Raw genomic sequence first — 14,741 nt, 5'->3', positions numbered from 1 at the left:
AGAAAGTTACTAAAGCTGATAGGGCACTGAAGTAATAAATTAATAATTTTCATCTCTAAGCCTTAATTACCATAAAGCAATGATATAAAAATTTTTGGCCAGAAAGGCCATTTCCATGGCCTTCCATTTTAGAAGAGAACTCTCTCTGTGGCTCACTGTCCCAAGTATGCTGGGTTTAGTGTTCACGGCATGTAAGACATTCCATAGTTTTGCAGTAGGTTTAGCACTTTTGTGTGAAATGTAGTAAAACATGCATGTACAAAATAATGACCCTGTGTAAGCATGCTTAGGTCTGAATTTTTACAAAATTCAAAAATCTACAAAATGTAAAGCCCACTTTTCTTTCAATTGTGCTATTCTTGCTGCAGCTCTGTGCAGATTGGTTTCACATAGGGAACATCAATTTTAAAATGACTACGTTTTATTCAGTTATGTGCTGTCATTCTTAGCTGTGTCACCCATATATTGACCACTTTATCTTTCTACTTAAGGCATATGTTCAGTGTAACGAGGACAATCTTGAGAGAGACGTTCAGACTGAGGAAGTTGAGACACTGGAGAAATGGACACAACATCCAGGAGAAAGTGCCCTTGTATCTGGAGGTGAAGAACATTCTGATCTTATCCATATATGGATGTATGCATGTAAACTTTCTCTTTTGTACCCGTTAATTGTCAGGATTGTGGCAGGCTGGATTGGTAGCAAACTGCTGTATGCATCCTGAATCCCCTTGCGGAGAGGGAGAATAAGTGGCAGAAATAGTTTCTTCTTTCTGGATTGCTGGTTCTGTTGGCAGCAGATATGATTCTCCCACAGATCTTCTTGTTCGGTACTTTTATTTCTGCTGAAGAGAAGCTGATTCCTACCACTTTCTTTATGCTTAATAATTACATTGTTCTTACGGTTTTCTTGATTGTTTCCCTTTTGAAGTGTCAAGTTTGGGTCTGGTTTTTGTTTTTTCTTAGGTCCCATAAACAGCCATGATATGTCAGTGAATGGAGCTGTAACACCTAAAGTTGATTCACAAAGATTAGCAAATTTCCTCCGGTCTGCTTGCCAGGTAACTTAAGTACTTAGTATCCCTTATGAGTTGTGTGCATAAATATACAGTGTGATAGATCACTTACAGTACTTGTTCTGACTAAGTAAATTACTTAAATAATATGCATTATCATTGAGATTCATCTCTCTGCAAAGGAATGGAACCAGAGCTGTGCAACATTTTTATGTCTGTAAAGCTGTACTTGCAAAGATATAAAACTAAAAAGAGAGTTGATAAAGATTTATTAAATTAATCCATATACTTTATAAAGCTGCAAATAGCAAAGCTGAAAGATAAGACGACCCTTTTATTTCTATAAATGTAATTATGTTTGAAAGGTGATTGCTGTTTTGCTAGAGGAAGATCAAGTCGCAACACAACCTGGGTGGAAACTAAGATCTCGACAAACCAGTCTGTCTATTAGTGATAGCTGTTTCCAGTTAAATACTAACCAACCATTCCTCCATGGTAAGGGAACATTATTCTACACCTTTTAGTATACAGTGTGAACTCTTCTTCCTTATGCAGAATACCATGCTCTTTGTCATGACTGAAGTGCAAACAGCACATATCAGGACATATAGGTGATGTAAAGCCTGCTTTTTAACTGTGCTATTTTTGCTGTAACTCTGTGCAGATTGGTTTTGCACAGGGAACATCAGAGCATCCTAGCTGCTGTGAAACGAGAAATATAGCCAGCAATTAGCATGATATAGGGGTGCCCTGGATGTATTTTCTTGCCCCTGTTGTTGAAGGGCCATCCCAAGGGGTGTAATTTTATATAGGCTCTTTATGCTGACAGGTAGGGCTGAAGTTGCAGATAAAGCCAGGTTGTTGAACAGGGAGAATATAGCCTGATATAACTGAACTGCATTGTATATTCCCCATATAAACACTGGATGTTCAGATGAAAAGAAAAACAAAGCATTTGTAATTATGTTAGGAAGATCTATTATAACACAAAACCATACGTATTCTAACATGTACATGTGATGAACCAGAAAAAGCCTGGCCTGTGCTGTTTCCTCTTGAGACAGCCTAATTTTCAGTATATATACTGACGTCAGATCAGATTGGCTTGCTTATGCCCAGAGTAATTATTGTACTAACTTCCTGGCTTTCTTCCTTTTTGCTTTCTACTTACTTCTATCTTTTTGTATTCTTTCCCTACTCCCTCCTTTTTTCTTGTGTAACATCAAAAGCAACTCGCTGTTAATAGAAATATTCTTCATAATTACGTCTTAGCTTCTTTGGTTGTTGCTATAGCAGCTAAATATGTTTTTTCATCTGCAGTGAGTTTACTTTTTTATTTATTTTTCTTTCTTGATTTTTTGTTAAATGGCTTAGACCGAAAAATATCCTGCCTATATGTCTCTCAAGTTCAGAGGCAGATACTACTTTCTGCTCATGGATTACCTGAAAAGGCAGGTGTTGGTTTACTGAACAGAAAGAGCCTCATATGTGTTTGGAACATCTGGCAGCCCTCCAGTCCGCAGAAAGTTTTAATATGTGACTCAGAGGTATGTTTTAATAACATTGTATATTTGCCCATGGAATAAAAGGCTTTATTATGTGTATTGTGTTTTCTTGTCTTGTTGCAAGGTATGTCATCTTTTGAAAAACACATTTAAGCCTAGTGAGCAGAACACTATTCTCTTCTGTTTTGTGTTCCAGTACTAGGATGAAGGGATGGTCATGGTGTTTTGGTTTGTTTTTTTTTTTAATATTTTGACTCTGTTTCATGATTAAAGAATGAATGGAAGTAAAACAGCTGGTTCAGATGTTGTCAGGGCTTCTCTCTACCCGTCACTATGCTGCAGCTGAATCACCCCCTTCAGCTTTGTGGTAGTAGATGCAGCTTACACAACAATTGTCTTGAAAAGGGAAGGCCTACTGAAAGTCTTGTATCTTACTTCTCTTTTAAATAAGCTGGCCTTCTGCCACAAACACTGTAATCAGTCTTATTCTGGATTTGCATGCCTAGGAAAAACAAACATATTTCAGGCTTATTGAATCATTGGCCTTTATCATAATATCAACCATGCATATTTTTACTGCTTAACAGGTGTTATGTTGCTGCTTTAGTCCCAATAAAACAACATTAGTTTTTGCTGGAACAATAGATGGTTCATTGTTGGTGTGGGATCTTCGAGAAGACTCAAGAATGCACCCTTATATGATGATCGGTGAAACTGACTGGACATTAAGAGTTCCAACATTTTCCACTGGTTAGTAACTATGCATTCTGATTAGCCATTTTGAGGGCAGTGAAACAATTCCACTACTAACTCTTCTTTCTTACTTAGAACATGCTTTCTCAGTAGCCTAGTTTAGCCAGTTCAGAGATGATATTTAGTCTAGTAAAAATTGCCAGTTAGTAGTATCTGTAAAGAAATGTATGCCAGCTCAGTATGCATGAAGTGATGAGAATAGAGGTGGACCAGATGTAGAACCTAAGGGTAATTGTAATATTAAACCAGACTACTCAGCTGCTACCTAACCTGAAATCATTCGGTTAGTCAATTTTAATCATGTTATCTCCCTTAATGTAACCTACATTTCTTTTTTATCTACATCTGAACACATATATTAAGATGTATTTTTAAAAAAAATCAAAGTCATTTAAGACTGTAAAAAACAGGTTTTCAGATGTCGTTTAGAGGTTGTAGTCTGTACAAATTGTCACCTAAGTCTTGATGTTTTTATAAGGTTGCATGCAAGATATGTATCCATGAGTATACATGTATAACCTCTGTTAGTGCAGTGCTACTCCATGGGATCTAGAGAGTTATTCTTCTCATCCTAATATCTGTATATGGTTAGCTGGACTGATCGTATTGGTTTGCTTTAGTTCATTTACGGATATTGTACAGCTGTCTTACATGTAGATACCATTTTAAGTGTCTTCATCTTTGGTCTGAATCTTACCTTATGCATTTATCCACTTATGTAACTTTATCACTTCTGGATTCCATCTAGATACACTGAAAGTTGAGTCAGGATTGTGTTTTTTTTATTGCCAGTTTATCAATTATTGTAGCAAATTAAGATCTAGGAAATTCTCATATTTTCATTACATATACACCTGCCTTTTTATGATACTATTGGTACAGCATATATGGGGATCACATCATTGGAAACAAGTAGTGTATGAAAGTTAAATGTCAGAGGCGATCTATATAAAATTAAGTTGAATGCTAACTCACAGTCATCAGTCAGTTACTTTTAGCCTTTTGTTGAAGAAATTGGGAAGCTGTGACTGAACTTTGGGTCCCAAAAGCTCTCTGGCTGGGTATCTCTAGAAATGTATCAATTGCATCTTGGAGCAAAAACTGGACATACATTTTTCTGTCATCTAGCTTGTCACATGAGCAAAATCACTGGCATTGGGGCCAGGTGGGAGCTATAGCATGGTCCTTCCACACAGAGAAGCACAGCAACAAAAAATAACGTGGAATTAATTTGTTGCCTTGTTTAGATATTTAGATAGTGTTGCATATATACTGGGAAGCCAGAAGAAAGTTTACTTTTCAGAAGTGCTTGTGGGTGACCTGCTTTCATCCTCTCACATTTTCTTGTCATTGGATTTCTCTTTTTTCTCAAAAGAGATCAAAAGATCTCTTTTGATCGTGATGTATGATCAACAGTTTTTTGTAAATTTGTAAATTTTCTTAAAACTCATGTATGACAAATTTAACAGTTAAAGTTTATTTAAGGCATCTAACTGACATGCTGGAAGACACAATCTGAAGTACTGCACTCTGCATTTGAATTGGTGTACAAGAGCCTTAACATTTTATGAATCTGATGGAAATGAATAGATCTTTATGCCCATAACTGATGTTTGTCATTGCAAATCTAAATAGGGTTGTAGAGGAACAAGTCATTAAAGCTTTGATTGTATGTAGTTGTATGCTGAGAAACTGGGAACAAGGTCTACATACCACCATTTTCTCAATTTTAGTTATAAATTGGTGCCATTTTTCTTGGCACTGTATTGTACCCTGAAGTGAAAAACAACACATAGCGGTATTTTTATAAATAATTTTATTATTGCAAAATAAGTCCTCCTTTATGTATTTTTCCTTTTTTTTGTGTCTGGGTGCTACCATTTAACTTATATTGACATACTATTTTTCTACAGAAATCCACCACACGCATGCACAGAATCCTGTTTTGTTCACAAGTGTGTCTGATTGCAGTAGCCACGTAAAAGTAAACATTAATTGATTGTTGATAGGCTTTAATTTCTTTAGTAGATCAGATGCTTGGTCTCGTGTTGCACAATGGGCTAGTACTCGAATGTATGTATACGGTTTCATGGAGCAAGCAGGTTTTAATGCTGTATACTTAGGAAGCTTTATGTCTTTAGTCTTAAATGAGATTAAGTTCAGTGCACAGGGCAAGTCCAGAAATCAAGAGTATCTGACAAAGAATGCATATTGAAATTGTTCTAAATATACTTTTGTTTTAAACTGTTATTAAAGGGTAAATACATATTGTGGTGAATTTTTTGTTTCAAGGTAGTTACTTTCTGTTGATAGTAATTTTTCTCCAGTTTTGTCTTTTGTGTCATAAGCAGTGATTTATTTCTATCTCTCTTGTTTATGGAGCCTGAACTCAACATAATTCTTTTCATGGTAACCCTGGAATGGCAGATTTTAATGAAGTGTCTGGTACAGTGTCATAAATGGTGCAGCAGTCATTTGGAAAATGAGAAGTAAATACAAATGGTGAAACACCAATTTTTCTAATAGTATTTTGTTAAATTAGGAAACAGTTTGCAGTATTGTATTTGAGACTTAGTAATTCTTCATCAAGTTCATTATTTGACATTCATTCTTTGTCATCATCATTCTCCCATAAGCTGAAAAGTGATTAGGGTTCTGTTGTTGTTTTTGTTCAAAATAACAAGAGTGTTTAACTTTCATTATCCTTAATTACAGATGGCATTCTAAACTCAGTCAACCATACCTCTCCTATACTAGCAGTGGAACCCGTCTCAACCTCTCTCTACACTGATCAGAATTATGGGTTCTCAAGCCTCCCTTATCAGGAGGGTATGTAAACTGCTCTTCAAAGCATCAATACATCTGAGTCTTTCTTTACGTATATAGTGAAACAAATATATCTTAGTCAAAATCCGGTTTATAATTCTGTTCTTCCTCTCTAATTGTCTGTAGTATCAATTGCATGCAACATTCGTGTTTATTTTTTGCTGTCATTTTTATGTATTCATTCAGTGCAGCTTCACGTTGGATGTGGGTGCATGCTTGTTATAATGTGTTTTCAAGACAATATTTCGTTCTTCCGTGATGATTTAAATTGCCACTCAAAAACTGCCTTTAGAGAAGTCTCATTGCTTCTAAACTGTCCGAAAAGCCCTGTCTAAATCGGTGGAACAACTTATGTCTGAAAACACTTAAAATGTGTGACTGTACTTTGATGGATCTTTCTGTGCCTTTTGCATAATTTTTTTGACCAACATTTGCAAAGGAACCTTAATCTTGTGCCCCCAAATTCTCAGGCAGTGTGCTAGAGGAGACATTATTCCATTGCAGCTTTTCAGTTTGGAATTCATAATAGTCCAAAGAAATGTGCTGCATATCGCAGACTTTATGAGATTTCATCTGTTGCACTTTATGTTCTATTCCAAAGTCCATGCAGAATCCAGACATTTTAAAAGATGCAGAGATCATCTGCCTCTTTGGTAGGACAAACTAAACACACTAGAATAGACAGAGATATAGAATAAGGTATTTTGCTTGTAAGGGACCTACAACAATATCTAGTCCAACCACCTGACCTGTTCAGGGCTGACCAAAAGTTAAAGCGTGTTGTTAAGGGCATTGTCCAAATGTCTCTCAAACACTGACAGGCTTGGAGCATTGAGCACTTCTCTAGGAAGCCTGTTCCACTGTTTGACCACCCTCTTGGTAAAGAAAGTTTCATGCCTTTTTCTTCTTCGGTAGAATTAGAGCAGTTTCCCTTTTTATGCAGCTGAGAGGATCATAGAAGTTTTGGAGAATGTTAACCTAGGCAATGTTTCAAATCCTTTTGATATTGTTCAGGATGATGATCAGTGTATGAATATAAATTGTTACTATTTTTTTCCATAGACATGTCAAGCCCTCCATTCCACATAGCTTCAATGGATGAAAATGGAATCCTCAATATGTGGGTGAGTATTACATGTATGAAAAGCAAGAGTTTTGTGTCTTGGAATAAGAAAATACTTCTTCAAATATAGCAACCTAAATCCAGGATTTCTGATGAGAATTTCCTCCCTGAAAAGTACAGCAACACTAGCCATTCTGTTAAAATCCTCTTCAAAATTTTTGACCTGATCCCTAGTGCCATGATGTTACCATTAGGCAAAACTATAAACAGGTACATGAATTAATGAAAACAGGCAATCAGTAGTTCTGCTTCATAGGAATATGCTCACATATTTATATTAATTGAATATTACAACTTGGTCCTCTTTCACCCTCCTACTTTATTTTATTTGTATCATAGTGGTGTCAGAAACTGTACTGAATGTATGTGAGAAGTGACATTCATAATTTATATAAAATAAATGTTCGAGAGTCAAAATGTGAAAATCTGTGGATAATGCTACCACCCTGCCTAAAATATGACAGTCAGATAAACACCATGTCTGTTTCTTTTAATTACTGTCCTTGGAACTCTTTTTCTGTCAGGTGTTCTGTCTTTTTCTGATGCAGCTTTAGCCCAGCTGCTGAACCTGTGGTCTGCATCTGAATTGGTCTTGCTTGAGGAACTGAATGGCTCAGTGAATAATAAGGGGATAAAAGTATTATTTCCCTTCTGTATTGCTAGCTAAGTCCCTTAAAGCTCGAATTAACTTTAGTAGCAACGGATTCAGGCCAAATGATCTAACCCTTCTATCTCATGAATAGTGAAAAGCACAGAGAATGTGTTACAATTCCTTATGTGGGGGTTTTAGGGTGGTTTTTTGTGACCCACCAAACCAACAAGATGCCAACTGGCTAGTAAGTGTAGAATGTATTTTTCCACACCTTGTTTTCCAGCAGGGAACACCCAGCAGCCATGTGAAGCTTTTTTTAGCCCTGCAGACATTGACAGGGTAGAGATCTACCTTAATCATTGTAATGTTAGATCTGCCTATCTAAATGTTCCTTTAGAGATATGTCATACATTGTTAGAGCTAGTTAAAAAAACCTTTAAAGTCTGGTAAATATTGCTTATTAATGTTAAATATTGACTTTTCAGGTAGTTGTTGAATTACAAAAAGTGGATTTAGCTGGTTCACAAACTGATTTAGGTGAGTACTGTACATTAGAGGTAGAATAAAGTGCTTGAGTTTTGAGATTATGAAGTTAGAAGAGAGAGGAAGAGTCAATGATGACAAAAAAATAGCTGAGAAGGCAGAAAAATTACCAAGGAAAAAATTCATTCTGAATAGGACATATATCTGATATTTGGGGTTATTGGTTAGGTATCATGAGAATTATTTTCATTGCTATCTGAGTCTCATCTGCTAGTTCTGTATTGGCAATTGCCACCGGACAGACACATTTCTTATAATGTCAAGGCAGGTTTCTGTGTCTTCAACAGCTTTTTTTCAAAGAGTATGAGGTTCTATGTCCTTGTTCCTCCTTCCTTTAGTTCTAACAAAATCTGTTATAATGCTTTTGTTGCTGCCTGTATCTTCATTTTGATAATTGTCCTGAAATTTCTCATTTGGGTACGGTACTTAATTTAGTGTGAGAAAAAAAGTTTCTATGAAAAAAATAAAAGAACAAAGTTCATTCAGCCCTTACTGAGTTATGTGAGTGAAGAAAATTAATTTTTTTGTTCTTTAAACAAATGTAGACTTACATACTTACCTAACTGGATAAGGCTGTGATTAAAATCCTGGTACATTTTAAAACACATATATAAAAAATGAAGTAATGCTAACAAACCAGAATTTTTGATCAATTTTCAAATTTATAATGTTGTGTGTAATGTCTGTCTATAATACACAGCTTTAGAAGCTTAACATATCTGTGGAGAGGTACATTTTAAAGCTACAGTCCTGTGTTGACACATTTTGACTGCCAGCAGCATTCATTTCTCTCCTCTTCAAAAAATTCTTGTGTTTGAAGGATTTGATTCTCTACTAACAAGTAACATAAGCCAGCTTTAAGGAAGCATTATTACAATCTCTCATTATTACATTTATGTCACTTCGATCTTTGACAATTAAGTGTGCATTTTCACCATTGACAGATTTGGAGTTTATGGAGTGATATTACAGGATGTTATATGCATACTGTAAAACTAAAGAAATGTATGATCACTCTTCCCTTTGTCCTTTTTCTTTGATTTCTGTCAGATTACAACTCTTCAGATTTGAATTCTGAAGTAAATACTTCTCAGTGATGTAAGATTCTTACATATCAAAAGCCATATCTACTATAGACAATTTATTTATGAAATATCCTTTTACTTACTAGCTTAGATTGTACTTTGAAAATAGCCCTTTCTTAATGTAAAGTGCTTAAATCAGTCTATATAATTATTTTATATAATTTTAGGTTTAATACCTGGAGGGAAAGTGAAGTTAGTACATAGCTCCACTATGGAATTGAATAACAGGTGAGAAAACAGGGGCATTTAGATTTTACACGTGTATCTCACAAAGCTAATTTTTCCTATATTTTATTAATTTGCTGTTATGTAAGATATATTTAACAATATTTTCATTAGTCGTTTGGGTTTCTTTTAATATACACTTCTTCCTGGAGCTAGTCATAGACATTTTAGATCAAGAGTTTCTGTATGTGCTTGAGTAGTTTAGGAGACAACTTCCTGTGTTTATGTCATCTTTTACCTTTACATTTTTCCTAGCCTTTTCCCAAAGGATGTGCGCCAGAGAATACCCCAGACACTGACTATTAAATATCTGTCTTCTAATCCTAATCATTTCATTGTTGGAACAAACATTGTGAGTAATGTGCTGAAATTCATGTCATTGTTAGTTTTTGTTTTGAAAGCTGCTCCATTTACTTGGAATTTTACCAGTAGACTGTGTATAAAATCTATAATTTGAGACTGTAATTAATATCTTTTAGCTATTAAACTTTTTATCTATTAAAGATCTTGTAAGGTAGCAGCTCTGTGAATTTTTTTAACTTTTTCTTGTAATACTGAGAATACAAATTTTGGGTTTTTTTGTTTAATTAGTTTATTTTGTTCCTAGGGGCTGGTAGGTCATGGTACAAGACATGATTTAAAAGTTTTTCCAAAGTTATTCAGACCCCGGGAGAGTGGACTGAGAGCTATAAGCATTAATGCAATTGATTTCTTCCCTTTCGGAAAGCAGCTATTTTTGGTATGTAATATAATACAAGCTTCATTTTTTAATTACTTGCTGAAGAAGGATTTCTAATTTGATTTATTTAACTAGATGTGATGGTTGATTTCCTCGCTAATTCAAATCTGCCATGAAGGGTGACAACAAATCCTGTGTCCTGGTGTTCAGGCTTTGCTTATGTGAAAGGTGGACCATCTGGCTCACAGAAACAAAGGGCAATCTCACTTCAGCCTTGTAACTTTCTCTTTATTACTGAAATTCAGCATTGAGAGCAGGTCTTCTGCTGTTAATGAAGCCGCGGTTGTTTCTCATTCTTACCATACAGTGACACAGTCATTTTGGAGACAAAATGTCTGTATTGCTGTGAAATAAAGGTCTGTGGAGCAGCTCTGGGTATTCTCTGCTTTCCTCTCCACGTCAGGCGTACCCCTGGGGGATGCGTGGCAGTGTGCCCTGTAGTCAGGTGTGTTCAGATCTGCCCTCCGCAGTTCATATTGGCACACCCGCTGTTTTTACCTGTCTTCCTTGTGAAAGTTTATTCAAAGGAAGTTGAATCTAACTTTGGTAGGATTTTCCATCTGCTTATCTTTGCATATATTTGTGCTTGATCCTTTCTTTAAAATGCTGTTTTCCTAAATTCGCCATGATTTACATAACTTCATTGGGATTGCCTAAGGTATAAAACAAACGTGTTTGGCTACAGTGTATGTATTTTGTGTTGCCTCTGCACAGTCAGAACTTTTACCAGTGTGCGTGTTCTTACCTTTTTCCCAAATGCATTTATTTAGAGCGATACAAACATCTATATGATTGTGTCTGTATAACGTCTTTACATGTAAGCACAATTTGCAGAGGCACTGTAAAAAGTTATCATAATTTGAAAATTCTAGGAAGTCTTCCTGATGTGGAGTGGCGCAGGGTAGTAAGTTATTTTCTGTTTTCATAGAAAAGTTTCTTTTTTTATCTGGACTAGAGGAAACTAGTAAATGTTACGCTAGGCAGGACAGAAGTTCTAAGAAAATACCTGGAAGGAGTGATACCTGCCTGTCTTTGGATTTAGTTGTTCATTATGAATCAGTTTAATTTGTTATAATCTTAGGCGCAGCCTGTGCTATCAAAAGCTACTCTTGCTTTTACAGATCACATGTCCCTAAGTAGCCGTCTGAATTGGTCTCCAGGCTCTGGCCTCACCCCAGTTCAAAGTTGTGCTGGATCATAATATTAGTGAAGGTGATGGTCTGAGAGTTTTTGTAAAATGGGAAATTAGGACTTCAACGCAGGATTAGCAGATTAGATTATCTAGTATGCATTAGTACCGAGTTACTGCTTTGAACTCAAAATTACACTAAAAGTGAAAATCCAGGTAGTCCACAGAGTGAGATATGAGAGATCTGTGCCATTTCAGTCAGAGAACTTACTTTATATGCTTGATATTCTGAAGAATTGAATTGCAGTTTTTATCTTGCCTAGTTTATTTTATTCCCAGGAAATATTTTCTTTTTGACTATGATATAGGTTGGCTGTTCAGATGGAAGCATTAGGTTACACCAAATGACATCAGAGTATCCCCTCATGCAGTGGAATGACAGCACAAACGGCCGGCCAGTTATTGCTCTGCAGTGGGCTTTAACAAGACCCGCTGTGTTTTTTGTCCTGGATGCATCATCTAATATTTACATTTGGGATCTTCTGGAAAGTGATTTGTTGCCTGTTGCAAAGCAGACTATTCCAACAGAGAAGTAAGTACATTACATTACTCTTCTTAACAAAATATTGATATTATTATCGTTCTACACTTTGATTAGAGTTTGGGTGGGGTTTTTTTGCTTGGCATTAACTGTTCATTAGAATTTGCTTTTCTCACTGTATTTTATAAACTGTTGGAGGTGTGGAAAGAGACTATAATTTATCCTTATTTACTTATTTATACAGTCTGATAAAGGAGAAGTAATAATCAAATAATCAAGAAGTATAAGTCAAAATCTGATAATAATGTTATCACGTGGGGCAGATATTTGTACATGGAGCAGTTGCTGTTTATATGAAGAGAAAAATTTTTGTTCCCCCTGAAATCATTTGGACTGTTTAAGTTCAAAGTTCGCTCTGCTGGATCAGGATTGACCCCTAAAATAGTCAAGGTGTTGGACAACATTTTAAAATGCCTGTATAAAGTTTTGTTACCAATATAAAGAAATAGATCGTGTTCATTGTCACAAAGTAAAGAAGGGTATTTTTGGCTAGCACATATCACCAAGACTAACATCAGGGTCTCACGATACTGTTCCTGTAGTCAGGAGAGACCTGTGAATCCTGCAGATTGATGCAGCAGTGCAGTTTAATTTAGCTTTTCTGAATTATAGTCTTGAGGATTCCCTTTCCTCTCATGTGGGAGTCCTACCGGGAAACTCTGTCTTCCCTAGGCTTAAGTTAGTCTTGGTGATTATCCCTCTAACTAAAAGTTTTCCTTGTAGCCTTGTAAACAATAGCAAAGTGTTGCTAGTTTGGGGAGAAAGTAATATAATTTTTAAAGTTGTTATACTGTACTGGAAAATGCCAGGAAACTTAGTTCATTTTTACAGGCTTGAAACTATCTTTTAGTCATGATTAGAAATTGATGATGGAATCTATGAACAGGGGAAGAATTGCCTGTTACATTTGCATTAAATGATTGCAACTGGTGAAAAGCTGAACATGCTGGGACTTGAAATAGTGAGGAATACTACACTGTGATGAGCAGAAAAAAGGAATAATTTAGTTAACTATAAGTAACCTGCTAAAAACACATTTGGAAACACCAATTTATATTATTTTTGTTATATTAATTATGCTTCAATTAAAAAAACCTCCCCTGTTCTTTTGATTTCAGTGTTGTAACTATGGCTCTTCTGGGAGAACCAGAAAAAACAAATGGATTGTTGGGCATTGCACTGGCTAAAGAATCTGGACAGATAGACATTCAGTTTGTAAAGAAGAAGTGGGCATTACCTCAGCCTCAGGAATCTGAAAAACTACATTTGATTTTATCGCAGTCTTTTTAGAAACAGTACACCTATTTGGGTGTACAAATTATTGCAAAATATTTAGGTTATTTTTGACTGCAATTAAAAGATTTGTAATTTTCTATTTGTATGTAACTTGTATATATTTTAAAGAAAATCAATACAGTATTTCAGCTGAAATGATATATTTTATTGTAAAAATGACAGAACCAAATTTAGCATTATTGTATTAAAGAATATGATGAACTGTTTTTGTTATTGAAAGTACTCTAGATGTATAGATTTTTTTAAAAAATACTGAAAATATATTCCTAGCAATTACACTGCTGTTTCTCATTATTCTGCTCTGAAGTAAATGATAGCAGTCCTTTGGTGAGCATAAAGTCGTGTCTCTGTATAAGCAGCCTGAATATATGGAGATTTCTGGCACTGGGCCTTTTACACACTCTTGGTAAAACTTTCTTATATCTACCTAAAAATATTATGCAAACATACCAGAATACAAATTTACATCACGTGAAAATTACATCACTTCTGATTTTGACTCTTAAATGTTGTAAAAGGAATACCTAACTAACTCCAGTTGTCCTGATATGTACACTACCTGTTTGCATCAAACTATGTAAACAATATGCTCGTGAGATTTACTGAAATTCTGGATCCTTTGAGATTTCTCATGAAAAACAGTAAATACTCACCTGTTTAATTCTGCAAATAATTTCTAAAGCTCTTGTAGTGAGGAAGAGGATAGTTGTCTATAATATGATACTAATTTTTGTACATTCTTCGTAAAGTTTGGACCAAGACCAAGCACTGAAAACGTCTTTAACTTTCATGGCTTAACAACTTCTGATTTAAAGATCATGAGGAAAACCATCATGAAACAAGCACAGATTCAGGGGGAAAAAAAGCAACTGGAAGACTGTGTTCAGAATTTAGTGAACCTATATTTAAGATATGTACCATCTCTTTCTAAAATAGACTGAAATAATTTATAAATTCTAATTAAGTCATTGCAGACGTTTTTCTTTGTAAATTGTTACTGAAATTGAGCAAACTCAGAGTCGCCACATGATGGTGCCAAGTCACAGCAGTAAAAAATGAGTGCCTGATGTAAACAATGTAAACCACTTTGAGAGTGAACCTGTTGTAGTCCATTGCACATTCCCCTTTCCTCAAAACCAGCGGCTGCAATCGAGAGAGCCCGATGAACTGTCAGAGGGGTGCATATTTCAGAGACAATTTTTACTATCCTAGTTCCCTGGTCAGCCATATATTGGGTTTTTTTTTACGTGCATAAACACAAATGACTGTTCTTATATTCATTGTTGGGTATATATGGTAATAATGTAC

At 35.4% G+C, this 14,741-nt stretch overlaps 1 protein-coding gene across 2 annotated transcripts in view; it reads left to right on the top strand.

Moving 5' to 3' along the window:
• Positions 1-13,715, top strand: part of DYNC2I1 (dynein 2 intermediate chain 1) — a 34,472-nt gene extending 20,757 nt beyond the window's left edge. Inside the window, exons 13-25 of one of the 2 annotated variants that reach the window (XM_055804929.1) lie at positions 492-603; positions 967-1,061; positions 1,382-1,511; positions 2,391-2,563; positions 3,109-3,271; positions 5,990-6,103; positions 7,163-7,224; positions 8,301-8,352; positions 9,611-9,671; positions 9,924-10,020; positions 10,276-10,407; positions 11,905-12,128; positions 13,256-13,715. In XM_055804929.1, the coding sequence (XP_055660904.1) occupies positions 492-603; positions 967-1,061; positions 1,382-1,511; positions 2,391-2,563; positions 3,109-3,271; positions 5,990-6,103; positions 7,163-7,224; positions 8,301-8,352; positions 9,611-9,671; positions 9,924-10,020; positions 10,276-10,407; positions 11,905-12,128; positions 13,256-13,427 (1,587 nt within the window). In that variant the 3' untranslated portion in view covers positions 13,428-13,715. The remainder of the gene's footprint in view (positions 1-491; positions 604-966; positions 1,062-1,381; positions 1,512-2,390; positions 2,564-3,108; positions 3,272-5,989; positions 6,104-7,162; positions 7,225-8,300; positions 8,353-9,610; positions 9,672-9,923; positions 10,021-10,275; positions 10,408-11,904; positions 12,129-13,255) is intronic. The other variant, XM_055804930.1, reaches the window with a different exon arrangement.
• Positions 13,716-14,741: the final 1,026 nt, after the last annotated feature.

The sequence above is a fragment of the Falco peregrinus genome, chromosome 5 (genome assembly GCF_023634155.1).
Source record: "Falco peregrinus isolate bFalPer1 chromosome 5, bFalPer1.pri, whole genome shotgun sequence".
NCBI lineage: Eukaryota > Metazoa > Chordata > Aves > Falconiformes > Falconidae > Falco > Falco peregrinus.
Note: the sequence above shows the minus strand (reverse complement) of the source record. Positions and strands in the feature narration are given on the sequence as shown.